Below are 14,082 nucleotides of genomic sequence, written 5' to 3'. Positions count from 1 at the left end.
GTGTCTTCATAGTATATAAAAATATGTATATAAAGAATATCAGCTGATTTATCAATATGTTTGACAGTACTGTGTGATGTTGTGAATGTATAAATGATGATAATAATATTATTTTAGTTTCCAGAAGGGCTATTTTTCTGTATTTCTGCCAGTATTTTACTAACGTCCACTTCTGTGTTGCTTCTGCTGTTCAGGTCAGCTGTTTTAGTCTAAGTTGACCGTTAACGTTTCAGTTTTGGTTTTGAGATGGACAATTACGTGTTCATTATTCTGGAAAATTGATTTGGGGAGAAGAGAGAGCACCAAAAATCCATTAAACTCTAGTCAGCACATATTCTTCCTTCACTGTGATAACAAAGTGTGTTTATTTTTAGGCTGATCTTATCACTTTTCCATTCTGTCTACAAGCATCATGCTGAACCAGAAAGCTCGTAATCATGCCTTCGGTTTCCAAAGTCTGTCCCCATTTTCTAACAATCTTCCTTTTCTGTTTTCCCTCTCTCCTTCTCTCGGCCTCCCCCTTTCCTTTCTGATTAATTTCTATCGTCCTGTCTTTCATTAATCCTTTTCTCTCCCTTGATTTGTCTCTTCGAACACACGTTTTCTGTTATTTCCTCTCCTGCCACTCTCTCCTCCATCCTCTCTTTGTTTCTCTTTGTTCTTCCTCTGTTGTGGTTGTTGTCTCCCCTCCCTCCCCCACCCCTCCCTGCAGAACCTCCCCCAGGTAAAGCAGGTTCAGGCCCTGCGGCAGGTCAAGGAGCGGCTGCAGGCTGAGAACCGGGCCCTGGCCCGAGTGGTGGCAAAGCTCTCGCAGTCGGCCTGCAGCCAGCTGCCAAGCGTCGACCTCTAAGCCACGTCCGTCTGTCCACCACCATCTCCTCCTCTTCCTCCTCCTCTTCTTCCTCCTCACTGTGCCCCCCCACTCCTTCCCAACCCCATTCTTCTCATGCTCCATTCGCGCTCTGCCCCGCACCCATAGACAGGCAGGTGTCCAGCCGCCCAGACATCACTTGGTTTTGTTAACTCCCCTCTCTGCCTCCCCAGAGCTTTTGGTTTTCAGATTGGGGAGGGTGTCTTTTATTTTTATTTTCCTTACAACTGGACACTCCTTTTACAGTACACAACTCTCAGGTCCTTCCCACACCTTTCAACGAATACAAACTCAATCGTAAATATGGTTTAACCCTCCTGTTGTCCTCAATTACGGGCACCACAAAATATTCTCTCCTTGTCTGAAAGAAATCCAAAAATTCAGCAATAAAATTCCCCAAATTTATGAAAATTTGCAAAACCTTCAGAAAGAAAATTCCAATAATTCCTTAAAAGTTTCCCTTAAAAGTTTTATTTTAAAAAAACCCTCCAAATTTGGCAAGAAAATTTTTGTAAATATTTTCAAAAAATGAGTAAAAGTCTTCCAAAAAAGCCTAAAAATATCTAAAGTCATTACATATATAGCAGCAAAACTTCTAATATTTTCTTTAAGAACATTCACAACAAAATCAACCAAAATCCAGCTGGATTTTGATTGATTTTTATGTGAATGTTCTTAAGAAACATTTTTAACATTTGTTTCCACCAAAAAATGTTCAAAGATTTCCCAAAAATGTTGAAAATGTGGACATCAGAAGTTTCACTGTGAAAACATTTATTTTCCCACATTTTCAAACGTTAAAACGGGTCAATTTTGAGCTGCAGGACGACAGGAGGGTTAAGAAACTAAGGTGAATGAGTCAGGTAAGTGTTTAAGGGTGACAGATTTCTACCTTTATTCAGAACGTGAATTACAGGGAGTCCTCGATTTACGTCAGAGGTCCTAACCCTTTCATGCATGTATGAGTGATTTTACAAGACGATAACAGAATATTGCAACGGACTGATATTGTTGCTGATGTTGAGGTTTCAATGTTTACTGTTCAGTTCCAGATTTACCTAATGTCAGTGAACGTGCCATGTTTAGTTAGCTCACCTCTGATTGGCTGAGAGTCAGCAGTAGAGCGAGCTGGGAACGGTGGCTAATTCTGGAGCTAAGTTATGGGGTTTTTCTAGTTATTCTGGCGTTGGCTACGGCCCACAGTAGCCTGAGTGAAGGTTCAATAAACCAGCAGAGAACCAGATAAAGTCTCACTCATTCATCACAGAGGGTCGCTACAATATGTTGACCTGTTTTTATAACTTGACCCATGTTCGTCGGTGTTTTGCCTTGTTCTGAGCGTTTTTTTTTCATGTCTAGTTTCACTTCCTTTTCTTGGAAGCACCGCCATCAGAAAAGTCTGACTTGCGCTTAGGAGACAATTATGGCTAACTAACTTTTTGCCCTTCATTAGAAGGGCAAAAAGTTAGCAGATGTAGCACAATCCAAGGTGGCGTACAACTGGCAAATGTAAACAAAGTCGTAACGATATATTCATCCGCTCCGCTTGCCGACGAATTCCACGTAACGGCGAAACATCGTAAAGCAAGGACCCCCTGTATTAAGAAAATAGTACTGTAAAGGAAAGTGTCCTCTTTGTAACTTCTAGTTGTGATGCTTCCATCAGAGGGAGAGTTCAGTTGTTCCGTTTGGCTTGTTCTGGCATCTTTGCATGAAGTGGCTTCCCTGTGGCATCAACCTTTTTTGGCCCAAATCTTCTGAGTCTGAACCCTCCCGCCCCTCCCTCTGTACTTCCCAGATTTTGATTTAAACAGATGACATCAACAGATACATAAGACGACTGCATGCACGGACGGGTTCATTTGGATCTTGGGTTTGCTCTGTTGCCTGATCAGTATAAAGAACATATTTAACCCTGTTCTCAAGTGTAGCAGCAGTTGATTGTCATCTGTGATCAATGGAAGAAAGTTTGTGTTGAAGTGGACTGAAATCTCTTGGAGGTTCTCAGTGATGTGTGTTATTGAGAGAAACTGTTTTCCTCTGAAAGTCGCCATGACAACAGAGTACACAATAATATCTGTAGTCATCTGATGCAGGGGTGTCAAACTCATTTTAGTTCAGGTTCCACATTCAGCCCAATTTGATCTCAAGTGACCAGTAAAATCACAGCATAATAACCTAGAAATAACCACAACTAAATGTTTGTTTTAGTGCAAAAAAGTAAATTCTGAATATGTTCACATTTAAAGAATTCTCTTTTTTACAAAACATCATGAACAACCTGAAATTTCTTAAAAATAAATGCAATTTCAGCAACATTACGCCTCAGTTTATCATTTACACATTGCAACTTACAGATCAGTGTCTACAAAGGAACACAACATTTAGTCATCTGAAACGGAATAATGTAGTATTTTACTTTGTGATCAATATGTGAAAAGTCAGACAAAAAAAGCCAAAAAAAAACCCAACAAAAACAAGGCAAAACAAAGCGACAAAAATGGAGAAGCGAAAAAAAGAGACAAAAAATGACAGAAATAAGAAACAAAAATGACAAAAAGGTAGACAAACCACACAAACGACAAATAAAGCTAAACACAAAATGACAAAAATAAGACAAGACACAAGCGAGACATAAAGGAAACACAAAACGACAAATAACAGAAAAAATGACAAAAAACAACAAAAACAAAACTAAATTAACAATCTAGTATTTTACTTTATGATCAAAACAACTTGTCATGGTCTAGGAGTTATTTTAAATTTATAGTTTTACAAATTTACAATCTGCAGTTAATGTCTTCTCTGTAATTTTTACACTTTGAGGGCCGGACTGGACCCTCTGGAGGCCCGGTTTTGGCCGGTGGGCCGCATGTTTGACACCCCTGATCTGATGGGTCAATATATAATTGAGGGACTTTTGAAGTCCATGAGATATATCTTGCATACATTTTTATGAAAAAATAAATGTTGTTCTTTATGTTCATTATAATCGTGTCTTTACAAATTCCAGAATTATTTATTAAGGAAACAATCACTTAATTTAAAAAATGACTGGATATCACTAAAATGTCAACTAAATAACCATCCAAATTTAATAACAACTACCTTCTAATTAGCTAAATGATGACAGATATTTCTTTTTTGGCAATATATCAAATTTTATATGGAAAATAACAAATTGTATCACTTTCAGCTAAGTTACTCATTACAAAAACACCTCTCAAGGAAGTGTGTTAATTCCAGATCACATGACCTGCTCCACATGATGATGTCATTTCCTCCTGAAGAAAAGACTGGCCAGACTCCAAGGCTTTCTGACTTATTTAATATAAAGTAGTGTGTGAGTCAAGTGTGGATTTATGGCATGTCAACAGGTTTACTACAATATCTTTAGAAATAACTTTCAATTTCAATTTTACTCAGTTGTATATATAATATTTAGAAGAATCTTTCTTTAAAAATGCCATGTGGTGTTTGGTTATAGGCGGCCATGTTGATTTTAGGCCTGAAAACAGCAAAAATGTCAACTATGATACAAAAAGTCCCGCATTTATATATTGACCCAAATATGAAGATATTTATTTCTGTAATCCAGCAGATGTCATGAAGAAAATAAACCTCAAACCCTCAAATTTGCCAACATTTTAACTTTGGCATCCATTATTTTAAAAACGCCATCGAAATGAAGCGAAAGTGGTTTTTTTTTTTTTTTTTTTTTTTTTAACCTCTGCTGTGTGTATTTTTCATTTTCCCGGCTGCTGGTGAAGCAGTTGATCAGATTCTGCATGGCTTTTCTCAGGATCTTTGGCCTGTTGTGTGCCCGCTTCCTCTCAAATTCGGAGCAAAGATGTGATTTAATTCCTCCAAAAAAAAAAAAAAGCGAGAGAGACCGTTAAACATGAGATGCCGTGTGACTCCCGAGATCTTACACAGGCTGCAATTAACAGTTTGCATTAAAAAAAAAAAAACAGGCTTGACTGGTTGAACGACATGTCGAGACTTGTCTAAACCTTTCCTCTCTTCTCTCTCCCTTTCCCTGTTTCCTTTTTTTTCTCTCCTTCCAGATGCTCCCAGACTTGAAAGCAGACAACCAGAGACTAAAGGACGAGAATGGAGCGCTCATTCGAGTCATTAGCAAGCTTTCCAAGTAGACCAGACGCCCCCCCCCAACCCCTCCCCGTCTCCTGCACCCCCTAGCAGTGACTAATGGAATTGCACATTTAGATATTAATTGCAACAGACATCAGAGACGAGACTCCTTTCTTTTTTTCCTTCCTCAACTCTTAATCTCCCTTTTTTTTTTTGCTCCTCCACAACTGCAGCACCCCCCCATCTACGCATCCTCCCGATAGAAACCACCGAGTTTACAGAGTTAAAAAAAAAGGAAAACAAAGGGTTGCGTGATGAGCATGTAAAAGTGGGCGGGGAAGCCTGAAATACTATTTAACCAATAAGCCTTAGTTGTACATAAAGAGAAAAAAGGAAAAAAAACACTCGATCTCTTCTCTTCTCTCGGCTATCACTGGAGAACAGATATTATCCAACACCTGATTTTATTTGTGCCACAATCTTCTCTTAGTTGATGTAATTTTTTTCTTTTTTTTGTTTCCTCTTCTCGTCGTGTGCCGTGCGATTTCCTCCTCCACTCCTTTCCCAGTTTCGACCCTTTAAAACCTTTAAACGCCACTCCGACGCAAATCACCGACGCGCGCGCACACTCACCCATCCTCTAACGAATTTTTTAAGAACTTTTTTTTGTACCTCTGTGTGGAAAAATTCTCGCGGACCTGGTGGAATTTAAGCTTTCACTGTATGTGCAATATGCATTTCTTTTTTCTTTTTTTTAATGCTTTAATGACGAGTCCATCACAAGTAGGATTTTTCACTCTTCCACTGCTTCAATCGCTCACCCCTTCTCCTATTTTTTTTTAAGTTTGTAGTGTAGTCAGTTTATACTCTGTATTTCTCACTTTGTTTTAGCAGGTACTGAGTGATGCTGTATATACCTGTATGTATTTGTTTGAGACCAGCACATGGCATGCGTTTATGGTTCCTGTCTGTTACTATTAAATTCCAGAGGACAAAAAGGTGTGTTTTAATTATTTTTTTCTCTTCATAGACATTGGATACAGTACAGTAGAGCCTCTCTCGTGCACGGGACGGCTGACAGTGTTCAGTGCTTTTTTTCCACATAATTGTGAGATTTAAAAAAAAAAAAAAGAATAATCGCTTCACTACATTTCACTTTCATTGTATTCAGTATCTTGGAAGAGTGCTGTTAATTTTGTTTCCATTTTTTTTTTTTTAAAGCTGTAGTATTATAGCCGAGGTGTTGTCACTAAAAAAGAAGAAGAAAAAAAGAATATCTTAGGTATTGCTAACCCAGTCCTTTCTACAAATGTCTACATGCACTGTCAACGCCATGTGAGGAGTCTTGATGTCAGGTTAAAGCAAAATCGCCACCGTCAAATATTCCATTCATCGGAAAACCACCATTTTATGCATTTCAGTGGCCTTTTAAGGATATTTTAGTAAAGAAGAAAAGTCACTGCAGATGGACTGATGACCATCTACTCTGGTTTTTTGTGTTTTTTTCTTTATTTTTTTTTTCCCGTCATCTTGTAAAATAGGTGTGTGGCTTAATACATGCAAGCTGTGCTGTGACTACCAACCACTGAAGAGTTCATTAAAAATAAAGTTGTACATTGTAAAGTTCCCACGTCTCTTCATTTCCCAGCTTTTTTGTTTGACCCTTTGATGCACAACATGGGTCAAAAGTGACCCAAATCCAGTGGAAAATGGGTTTCTCTTGACCCACACTGCGCATCAAAGGGTTAAATGATGGTTTTCATCATATAAATGTACTTTTGGGTTGGTGAATTATATAGTTTTGGTCTTCCCTTTGCACGGAAAGTCGATTTGAAAAACCAAAAATCAGTAAGGGGGGGGCGAAGCTTTGTCTGCTCTGAGGCTGTGATGTTATAAAAAATAGATTTTTACATTCTGGATAAAATCAGAGTAACAGACTCACTGTGTCATCACAAGTCTACTTATAAAACATTTTTAAAACACATTTATTTGGTCTTTCTTCAAAAATCCTTTGCTGCTTCGATGGCCACACCTCCTTGATCTTTCAACTTCTCTCCACGCTTCCTTCAGGTTGGCTTCTGGTTCATCCCGATTCATTAGTTTGTGTGCAGTTAGAAAATTACTGACGGAAACGGTGTCTGAAAAACGTAAAACTGGTGAAGATTCATCAGTACCTAAAAAACACCGGCTATACCTCGAGAGTTACCTTAAATTTGGTTTTATTAAAGGACAAGACAGAATTATGTTATTTGTGGTGAAATGCTCGCAAATGACAGCATGAAGCCAGCGAATTACGGCGACATCAGGAAACAAAACACAGTTTGGTAAAGTCGGAAAGATATTCACAGATTCGGACTTCCGGCATCAATAACTCATTAAACATACGTTGTGTTATAAGAGTGCGTGGCTCCACTGAGAGAGAGAGAGAGAGAGCAGCGTGTGTGTGTGTGTGTGTGTGCGCGCGCGCGCGCGCGGGGGGGGGGGGGGGGGGGAGCGAGCGAGCGCGAGTTAGCGCGAGTTGTCCGAGCGACACTGAATGCAGCGCGAGCGAATGAAGACGGGAGCCAGTTAAGAAAAGAAGTGTAGCTTGTGGGCTAGTGTAAATGAACAGTGTAATCACAGTCTATCTGCAATAAAAGGCTGCAGTATTCTCAAACAAGGCCGGACCCCCGTGTTTTTGCCTTCTACAACTGCTGGTGAAGTGAAGGGGGTTAACCCCGAAGTGAACGACAGTAACTTCGGCCCAGGAGAACTGACCTCCCCTGTGCTTTCTGACTCCGGTCGGGCAGCTGAGCAGGAACGGTTAACAGTTGTCTAAACATAAACGACGCCTCTTTCCATTGTTGTAAGCTACACAATGTGCTACAAGCCCAGTTTAATCAAAAGTAGCTGTCTTTCAAGCTGCAGAAATAACATTGGTGTCTATGAGCAGCTGGCTGTGCGACGAGTGAACAGGGACCGTCTGCAAAATGCAAAACCGCCTCAAACAGCGAAGAGACACAAATATTCAACAAATTTACTGCAGCCACCAATTGACTCCTACTGCTCATACTACAACTCTTGGTTTGATATTAAATATTTTTTCATAATTTTAGGGAATTTTTCTATTATAATACAATTCAATAACTCTTAGATGATCGTAGGAAATCAACAGTAGAACTCACAGCTGTTTAATAGTGAAAGTAAGAACATTTCCACACACAATGTGAAGGGAACTCAAAGGACTGGGACTAAACAGCTGTAGCTCTCAGAAAACCACTGATCAGTGAAGCTAATCAGAAAAAAAAGGCTTCAGTTTGCTATGGAGCATAAAGATTGGACTCTGGAGCAATGGAAGAAGGTCATGTGATCTGATGAGTCCAGATTTACCCTGTTCCAGAGTGATGGGGGCATCAGGGTAAGAAGAGAAGCAGATGAAGTGATGAACTCATCATGGCTAGTGTCTACCAGCCTGTGGGGGTTATGGTTATGATCTGGGGCTGGTCAGGTTCAGCAACGTTATGTTCCCAAAGAATGAGGTCAGCTGATACCTGAATATACTGAATGACCAGGTCTTTCCATCAATGGAGTTTTTCATGTTCCAAGATGATGATACCAGGATTCATGGGCTCACATTGAGAATGAGTGGATCAGGGAGCATGAGATGGATTGTCCTCCACAGAGTCCAGACCTCTTTGGGACATTCTGGAGAAGACTTTGTCTGACTCTAATATCATCAATATAAGATCTTGGTAGAAAATGAATCTAACTGTGGACAGAAATAGATGCTATGACATTGCAGAAGCTTATCAAAACGATGCTGCAGCAAAGATATTACTTCTTAAATACTGTCCAATCAGGTTTTAATGTATTATTACACATTATGCATTGAGTATTTACTTACAAATCAGCTCCTGACATTGCGCCTATAACCAGTTGTGCATGTCAATATATGAAGTCAGTATTTTGAAGTCTTTCACACTCCTTTCAGACTGAGCTGTTGCAGCTGCTACTCTCCATCATACCAGCAGATGGTGCACAGCTTTACAGACTGTCAGTCAGGTGCAGCTCACATCATTCACTGCAGTTAGGAGGAGGTTTGGTCCACGGATGCAGCTCTGATCAGAGATGAGCCTGTATTGAAGGCTACACTTTGAATAACTGAAACACAAAGCTCACATCCTGTCTGTCTTTTAAAGTTCTACATCATTAACAAACCCCCAAGTGCCTCACTGTAGATTTAAAGTTCAGCCCAGTACACACAGTCATGATGAGTTGTAGTAAGCATTTGCTGCTTCTTCCCACCACTGAACACTGGTTCAATAGATGAGCTACTTTCCCTGTCAGCCCTTGTTTCTGCATGTTGTGTCTGGGTGCAGCCTGATCTCACTGTCTCTGATGAAGAGCTCCAATCTTTAGATAAAGCTTTGGAGGATAAGCGGCCGTAATTGTGCAAAGTCACGCAAAAGTTTCGTGCTTTTTTGTTTTTCCATTGCCTCAGCGTGCGGTTAACAAATCTCTGTGCCACGGACACGCTTCCTCAAGCAAGCAAAATGTCTCCACGAGGACTTTGGCAGGAGATATTTGGGAGAAAAAAGACGGATTCTTGGCCTAAAGAGTGACCCCATGTAATTATAGCAACAAATGGTTTGAATTAACGCTGCCTTTCCACCACGTTTGAATCCCTCAAAGGCTGAAAGGGCTTAAAGGAACGGCGTGAGGCTTTTAGCGTCTGTAATTACAGCAGCATCAGTGTGTGCTTGGTGATCTTTGACCTGCATTCAAGTTCTGGGATTTCTTTTTTTATGTCGAGGTGTGACTAATGGGAATGACATTAGTCAGGAGGAAGGCTCTAATTAGATACTGAGGGGGGACACAACCTTCACTAAAATGCCAATATGCTCAAAATGTCCCATACACAAAATATATACGTTTAAAAAACATGTTGAAATAGTCATAACTGAACTTAAAGAGCCCATATTTTGCGCATTTACAGGTTTATTATTCTATTTTTTGAGGACCACTAGAACATGTTTTGTTCTCATACTGTATGTTGCTGCAGGGACTCATCTCACTTTCTATGGGAGACATTTTGTTTTAGCATAGAATGTTTATGAAAAAAAACAGATGTAGCCAGCAGGTTTGTGGACTGCTGTTGTAGGGCCTCAGGTTTCAAATTTAGCCACTGATTTTGTGGATCACACCAAGAACTCAAGGACACTACACTCATTTATCGTCTATTTCACTCTAAATGGGACCATAATTTGCTAAATGAACCTCATGCTGTATTGAAAAAGTATTCAAAATTGGTGATTGAGTTCATAAATTCATCAGTTTAGCCAACTGTTTGATTTGTAGTAGCTAAACCAAGAAGCATCCAGCCAATTGTGTTGTTGTACCAACATGATTGGCAGTGTTGAGTAACTATTTTAATGCTTTTTCAATGTAATTTTAATGCAAAGATGCCAAACTTTTAGGCTTTTTTAAAATCAGATTTGACTGGTGGGTTTATACATGAAGTTTTTATGTATCTGTGACCGTTGAATTTACAATAAAGGCTCTTTTTCTATTCATTTAGACATTAGCTTGGTCCTGACATAACCGCTGCTTCTTAGGGGGGTCACCAAGTTTCCAAGGGATGTAACTTGACTATAAAGACCTTGAGCTCACGAGATTTCTAAAATATGTCAACCATGGTAGTGCTTGAGTTCTAGAGGATGGAAAGGATTCATTATCTGGGACCATGAATGCTTGATTTTAACACTTTGATGCACAATATGGGTCAAAAGTGACCCAAATCCAATGGAAAATGGGTATCTCCTCACCTACGCTGCGCATCAAAGGGTTAATAGTCAAGCATCTGATCGTTATTGAGATATTTCAGTCAAAACCTCTGTTATCAAGACAAGCATAACAGTAATTCTGCTTGTTTCTTTTCAAAACAAATGCATATTCCACATCGTTGCTGAGTTTTCCATGTCTTGTATTTTTACCTTTAAAAGCCTGATTTTCTTACATTTCCATTTCTTTCTTGTGAAATAACTTGTGAAACCTGTTGTGAAAACCTTCGACGAATGAGTCACATCCATTTTATCGCTGCATGATGGAAAAAACCAGAAAGCCAGCAGCATTTAACACCCATGGATAGTCATTTAGGAATGACGTCTTTTTTACATTTTTGGCCATTTCAAACGTCTGCAACATGGCAGTATTCTTTCAGAAATTGTTAGAAAAAAGGTACATAATTTGAAATAAATGGAATGAAACATTGGCGTGGCCTTGTGAGCATCATGGTCACAAGAAACACGATGAGTAATAAATCACAGCAGAGACCTGAAGAAATTCTCCTGATTGCTGGCTGCTCTCTTTGATTGCTTCCTGTAGCTCCACCGTGAGATGACAAAATGCGCTTTTCTCGGTTGGAAATCGTCCCATAAAGACGGAATGGGATCTGCTGTCACACACAGCCACTCACACTCATCCCCTCTGCTCGTTTTATTGCCACAACCACCTAATCTTCCTCTCTCTTCCCTACTGTAGAGCGCAGCAAACCAAACAGACCTCCTCCCCCCAGTTCAATTTTTGAACTCAACCAACACTCACTAGACTTAGACACACTGGCTGAGCAAAAACCCCACCGCTCCGAGGACAACTGGCAGCAGGGTTTCTCTCCGATGACAAACAATGACAAATCGAGGAGTCTGGATGAAGTGACAGCGCGAGTCTGTCAGCGAAACAAAGATGAACACACTCAGATAGAAAAATGGGATTGGAGGCAGCGGCGGATTGCCGTGGAAGCAGCTAGAAAAGAGGATATAGAGACGTCTCTGACTCTGATGCTGTGTCAGGAAGCTGCATCTACATTAAACTAAATATCCTGCTCCATCATGGGAACATTGAAGAGATTAGACAGGGAGAGTAGCGTGTTGTTAGTCAAATGATAGAAAGTTAATGAGCTATTTCACTTGTTGAATCCATTTAATGAGATGAAACTAGCAGCCAGAGTTCTTATTGTTGGCACAGATTCAAGTACATTTCCAGTAAATGCTGGTCTCCGATACTGTCTGTAATTGTCATAAACAGGATTTAAAGGCACAGCTAATGCAAGGAGGGTGTCCAATTTGGTGCACTCAGTCTCAGATTTTTTTGTAAATGACATATTTCATCAAACCGCGACCTCCAGCATCTTCAGGATGGTTTGCAACCAAGTGTGAAGCAGCCGAGATGAGAGTCAGCACCTCCAAGTCTGAGGTCATGGTTGGAAACTGGTGGATCTACTCCCTCTGGGGTGAGTTGCTGCCCTCAGCGAAGGGATTTAACTAACATGAAATCTTGTTCATGAGTGATGGGAAAATGGAGCGTGAGATGAAGAGGTGGATTGGTGCGGCATCAGCAGTAATGAAGGCGTTAGAGGGTAAAGCTCTTGATTTATCAGTCAGTCTACATTTCAACCTTCACCAAAGGTCATGAGTTCAGGGTAGTGACCAAAAGAACGAGATCGCAAGTACAAGCAGCCAAATAGCTTTCTTCTGTGTGTTTGGGTAGAGTCGGTGCTCCTTCATGTCTTCATATCTGTTTGGGCCTCCTAGGAACCGTCCTTTAGAGTTTTTCCAGGATCATTCAACTAGGATGAGGACTTGGGGTTGACAGAGAATCCACTGTAGGGATTACATATCTCATCTGGCCTTGGAACACTTTGGAATTCCTTAGTAGGAGCTGGAAAATGTTACTGAGCAGAAGGACATCGGGAATATCCTGCTTAAGCTGATGCTACCACAACCCAACCCTGGGTAAGTGGAAGAGGATGGATGGATGGATGGATGGATGGATGGATGGATGGATGGATGGATGCAGCTACTATTCATTCAGAATGTAAAGTATTTTAACCATTATTCACTCAAAATGAGTTACTTGGGGATGTTAGCTTGGAACCTGGGAACTTACAAAGGGCCTTCATCAATAGTTTTTGATTTCATATGAACTAAACAATTACTACATTATGCAATAATTACCCTCCTGTTAGAGAATTTGACTTCTAACTGCAACACAAACTGATAAAAGCTGACCTTTTGTATGAGTTTAGATGCCAAAAATGTTTTGAAAAATCTGATAAGGCGATGGAAACAAAAGCAGAGGATTAAAACACATTAATATTGGAATGATTACCCCATTAGCAACTAGGCTCTATTTTGTGTAGCTCATTTTTTCAGTTGAGAGACTCAGATTCTTCTGCCAAAGAAAACAGAAGAATTGGACAGTATTTATATGCAATGTTCCCTCTAATTTTTCCTGAGTCTGAGCAAACACACAAACTCCCTGAGCGTCCCTTGGACCACTGTGAGCAACATCAGACATGTGCACTGTGGTCACACCAGCATCACATCCATTCAAGTTACATGGTTCATTAAAAGAATCAAATTACAGCATTTACATTTCTGTTAAAACACTTTGTCAACAGGAACCAGTTGAAGGCTGCAGTGATTTTAGTGACACTACAATGTATAAGAGTGAAGTTATTGAATATTTGTCTCTCTTTACTGTTGCAGCGTTTTGCAAATTGCAGACGGATCCTGTTCACTCCATAGACACCAATGTTATTCCTGTAGCTTGAAAGACAGCTACTTTTGATAAAACTGGGCTTGTAGCACATTGTCTGCCTTGCAACAATGGGAAAGAGGCACCGTTTATGTTTTGACAACCTATATCTAATGAGTTATTGATGCTGGAAGTCCGAATCTGTGAATATCTTTCCAACTTTACTGAACTTGGGGCCACTACCACCTAAGGAGTGATATATTTAATTTTGAAAAAAGCATTTAGCCATACTTACAGCTTTAAGTGCTTTATTAACACGGAACTAAAAATTTTGTATTGTTTTATTATCACAGGTTCTGTCTGAAAAGAGGTGGCATCATTTTAAACAGTGAAATCAAATTAACAAAATGTAATGACCAACCAGTGAGCAATACTGGATTCTGCAAAAACATAAACAACTTTTTTAAAAAATCTAAATCTTAACACAGTTATTGTATTAACTTATTTATGTGTGTATGCATGTATTTATTGATTTATTTAGTACTGTTAACATATCAGAGTTCTGAGTGAATTTTTCTTAAGATAGGCAAAGGCCATTTATTGAT

The 14,082-nt window shown here is 39.8% G+C and overlaps 1 protein-coding gene across 10 annotated transcripts in view; it reads left to right on the top strand.

Annotated features, from left to right (window-relative positions):
• The window catches only part of ppp1r12a (protein phosphatase 1, regulatory subunit 12A), a 58,923-nt gene extending 52,334 nt beyond the window's left edge, over nucleotides 1-6,589 (top strand). For 5 of the 10 annotated variants that reach the window (XM_055006462.1, XM_055006461.1, XM_055006457.1 and 2 more), the window contains one exon: nucleotides 713-983. In XM_055006462.1, the coding sequence (XP_054862437.1) occupies nucleotides 713-850 (138 nt within the window). In that variant the 3' untranslated portion in view covers nucleotides 851-983. Of the gene's footprint in view, nucleotides 1-712; nucleotides 984-4,938 lie in introns of those variants that run through there. The other 5 variants (XM_023270117.3, XM_055006458.1, XM_055006459.1 and 2 more) reach the window with 2 other exon arrangements.
• The last annotated feature ends 7,493 nt before the right edge of the window (nucleotides 6,590-14,082 follow it).

This window comes from Amphiprion ocellaris, chromosome 21, assembly GCF_022539595.1.
Source record: "Amphiprion ocellaris isolate individual 3 ecotype Okinawa chromosome 21, ASM2253959v1, whole genome shotgun sequence".
Classification (NCBI taxonomy): domain Eukaryota; kingdom Metazoa; phylum Chordata; class Actinopteri; family Pomacentridae; genus Amphiprion; species Amphiprion ocellaris.
This window is presented reverse-complemented; position numbering and strand designations above follow the sequence as displayed.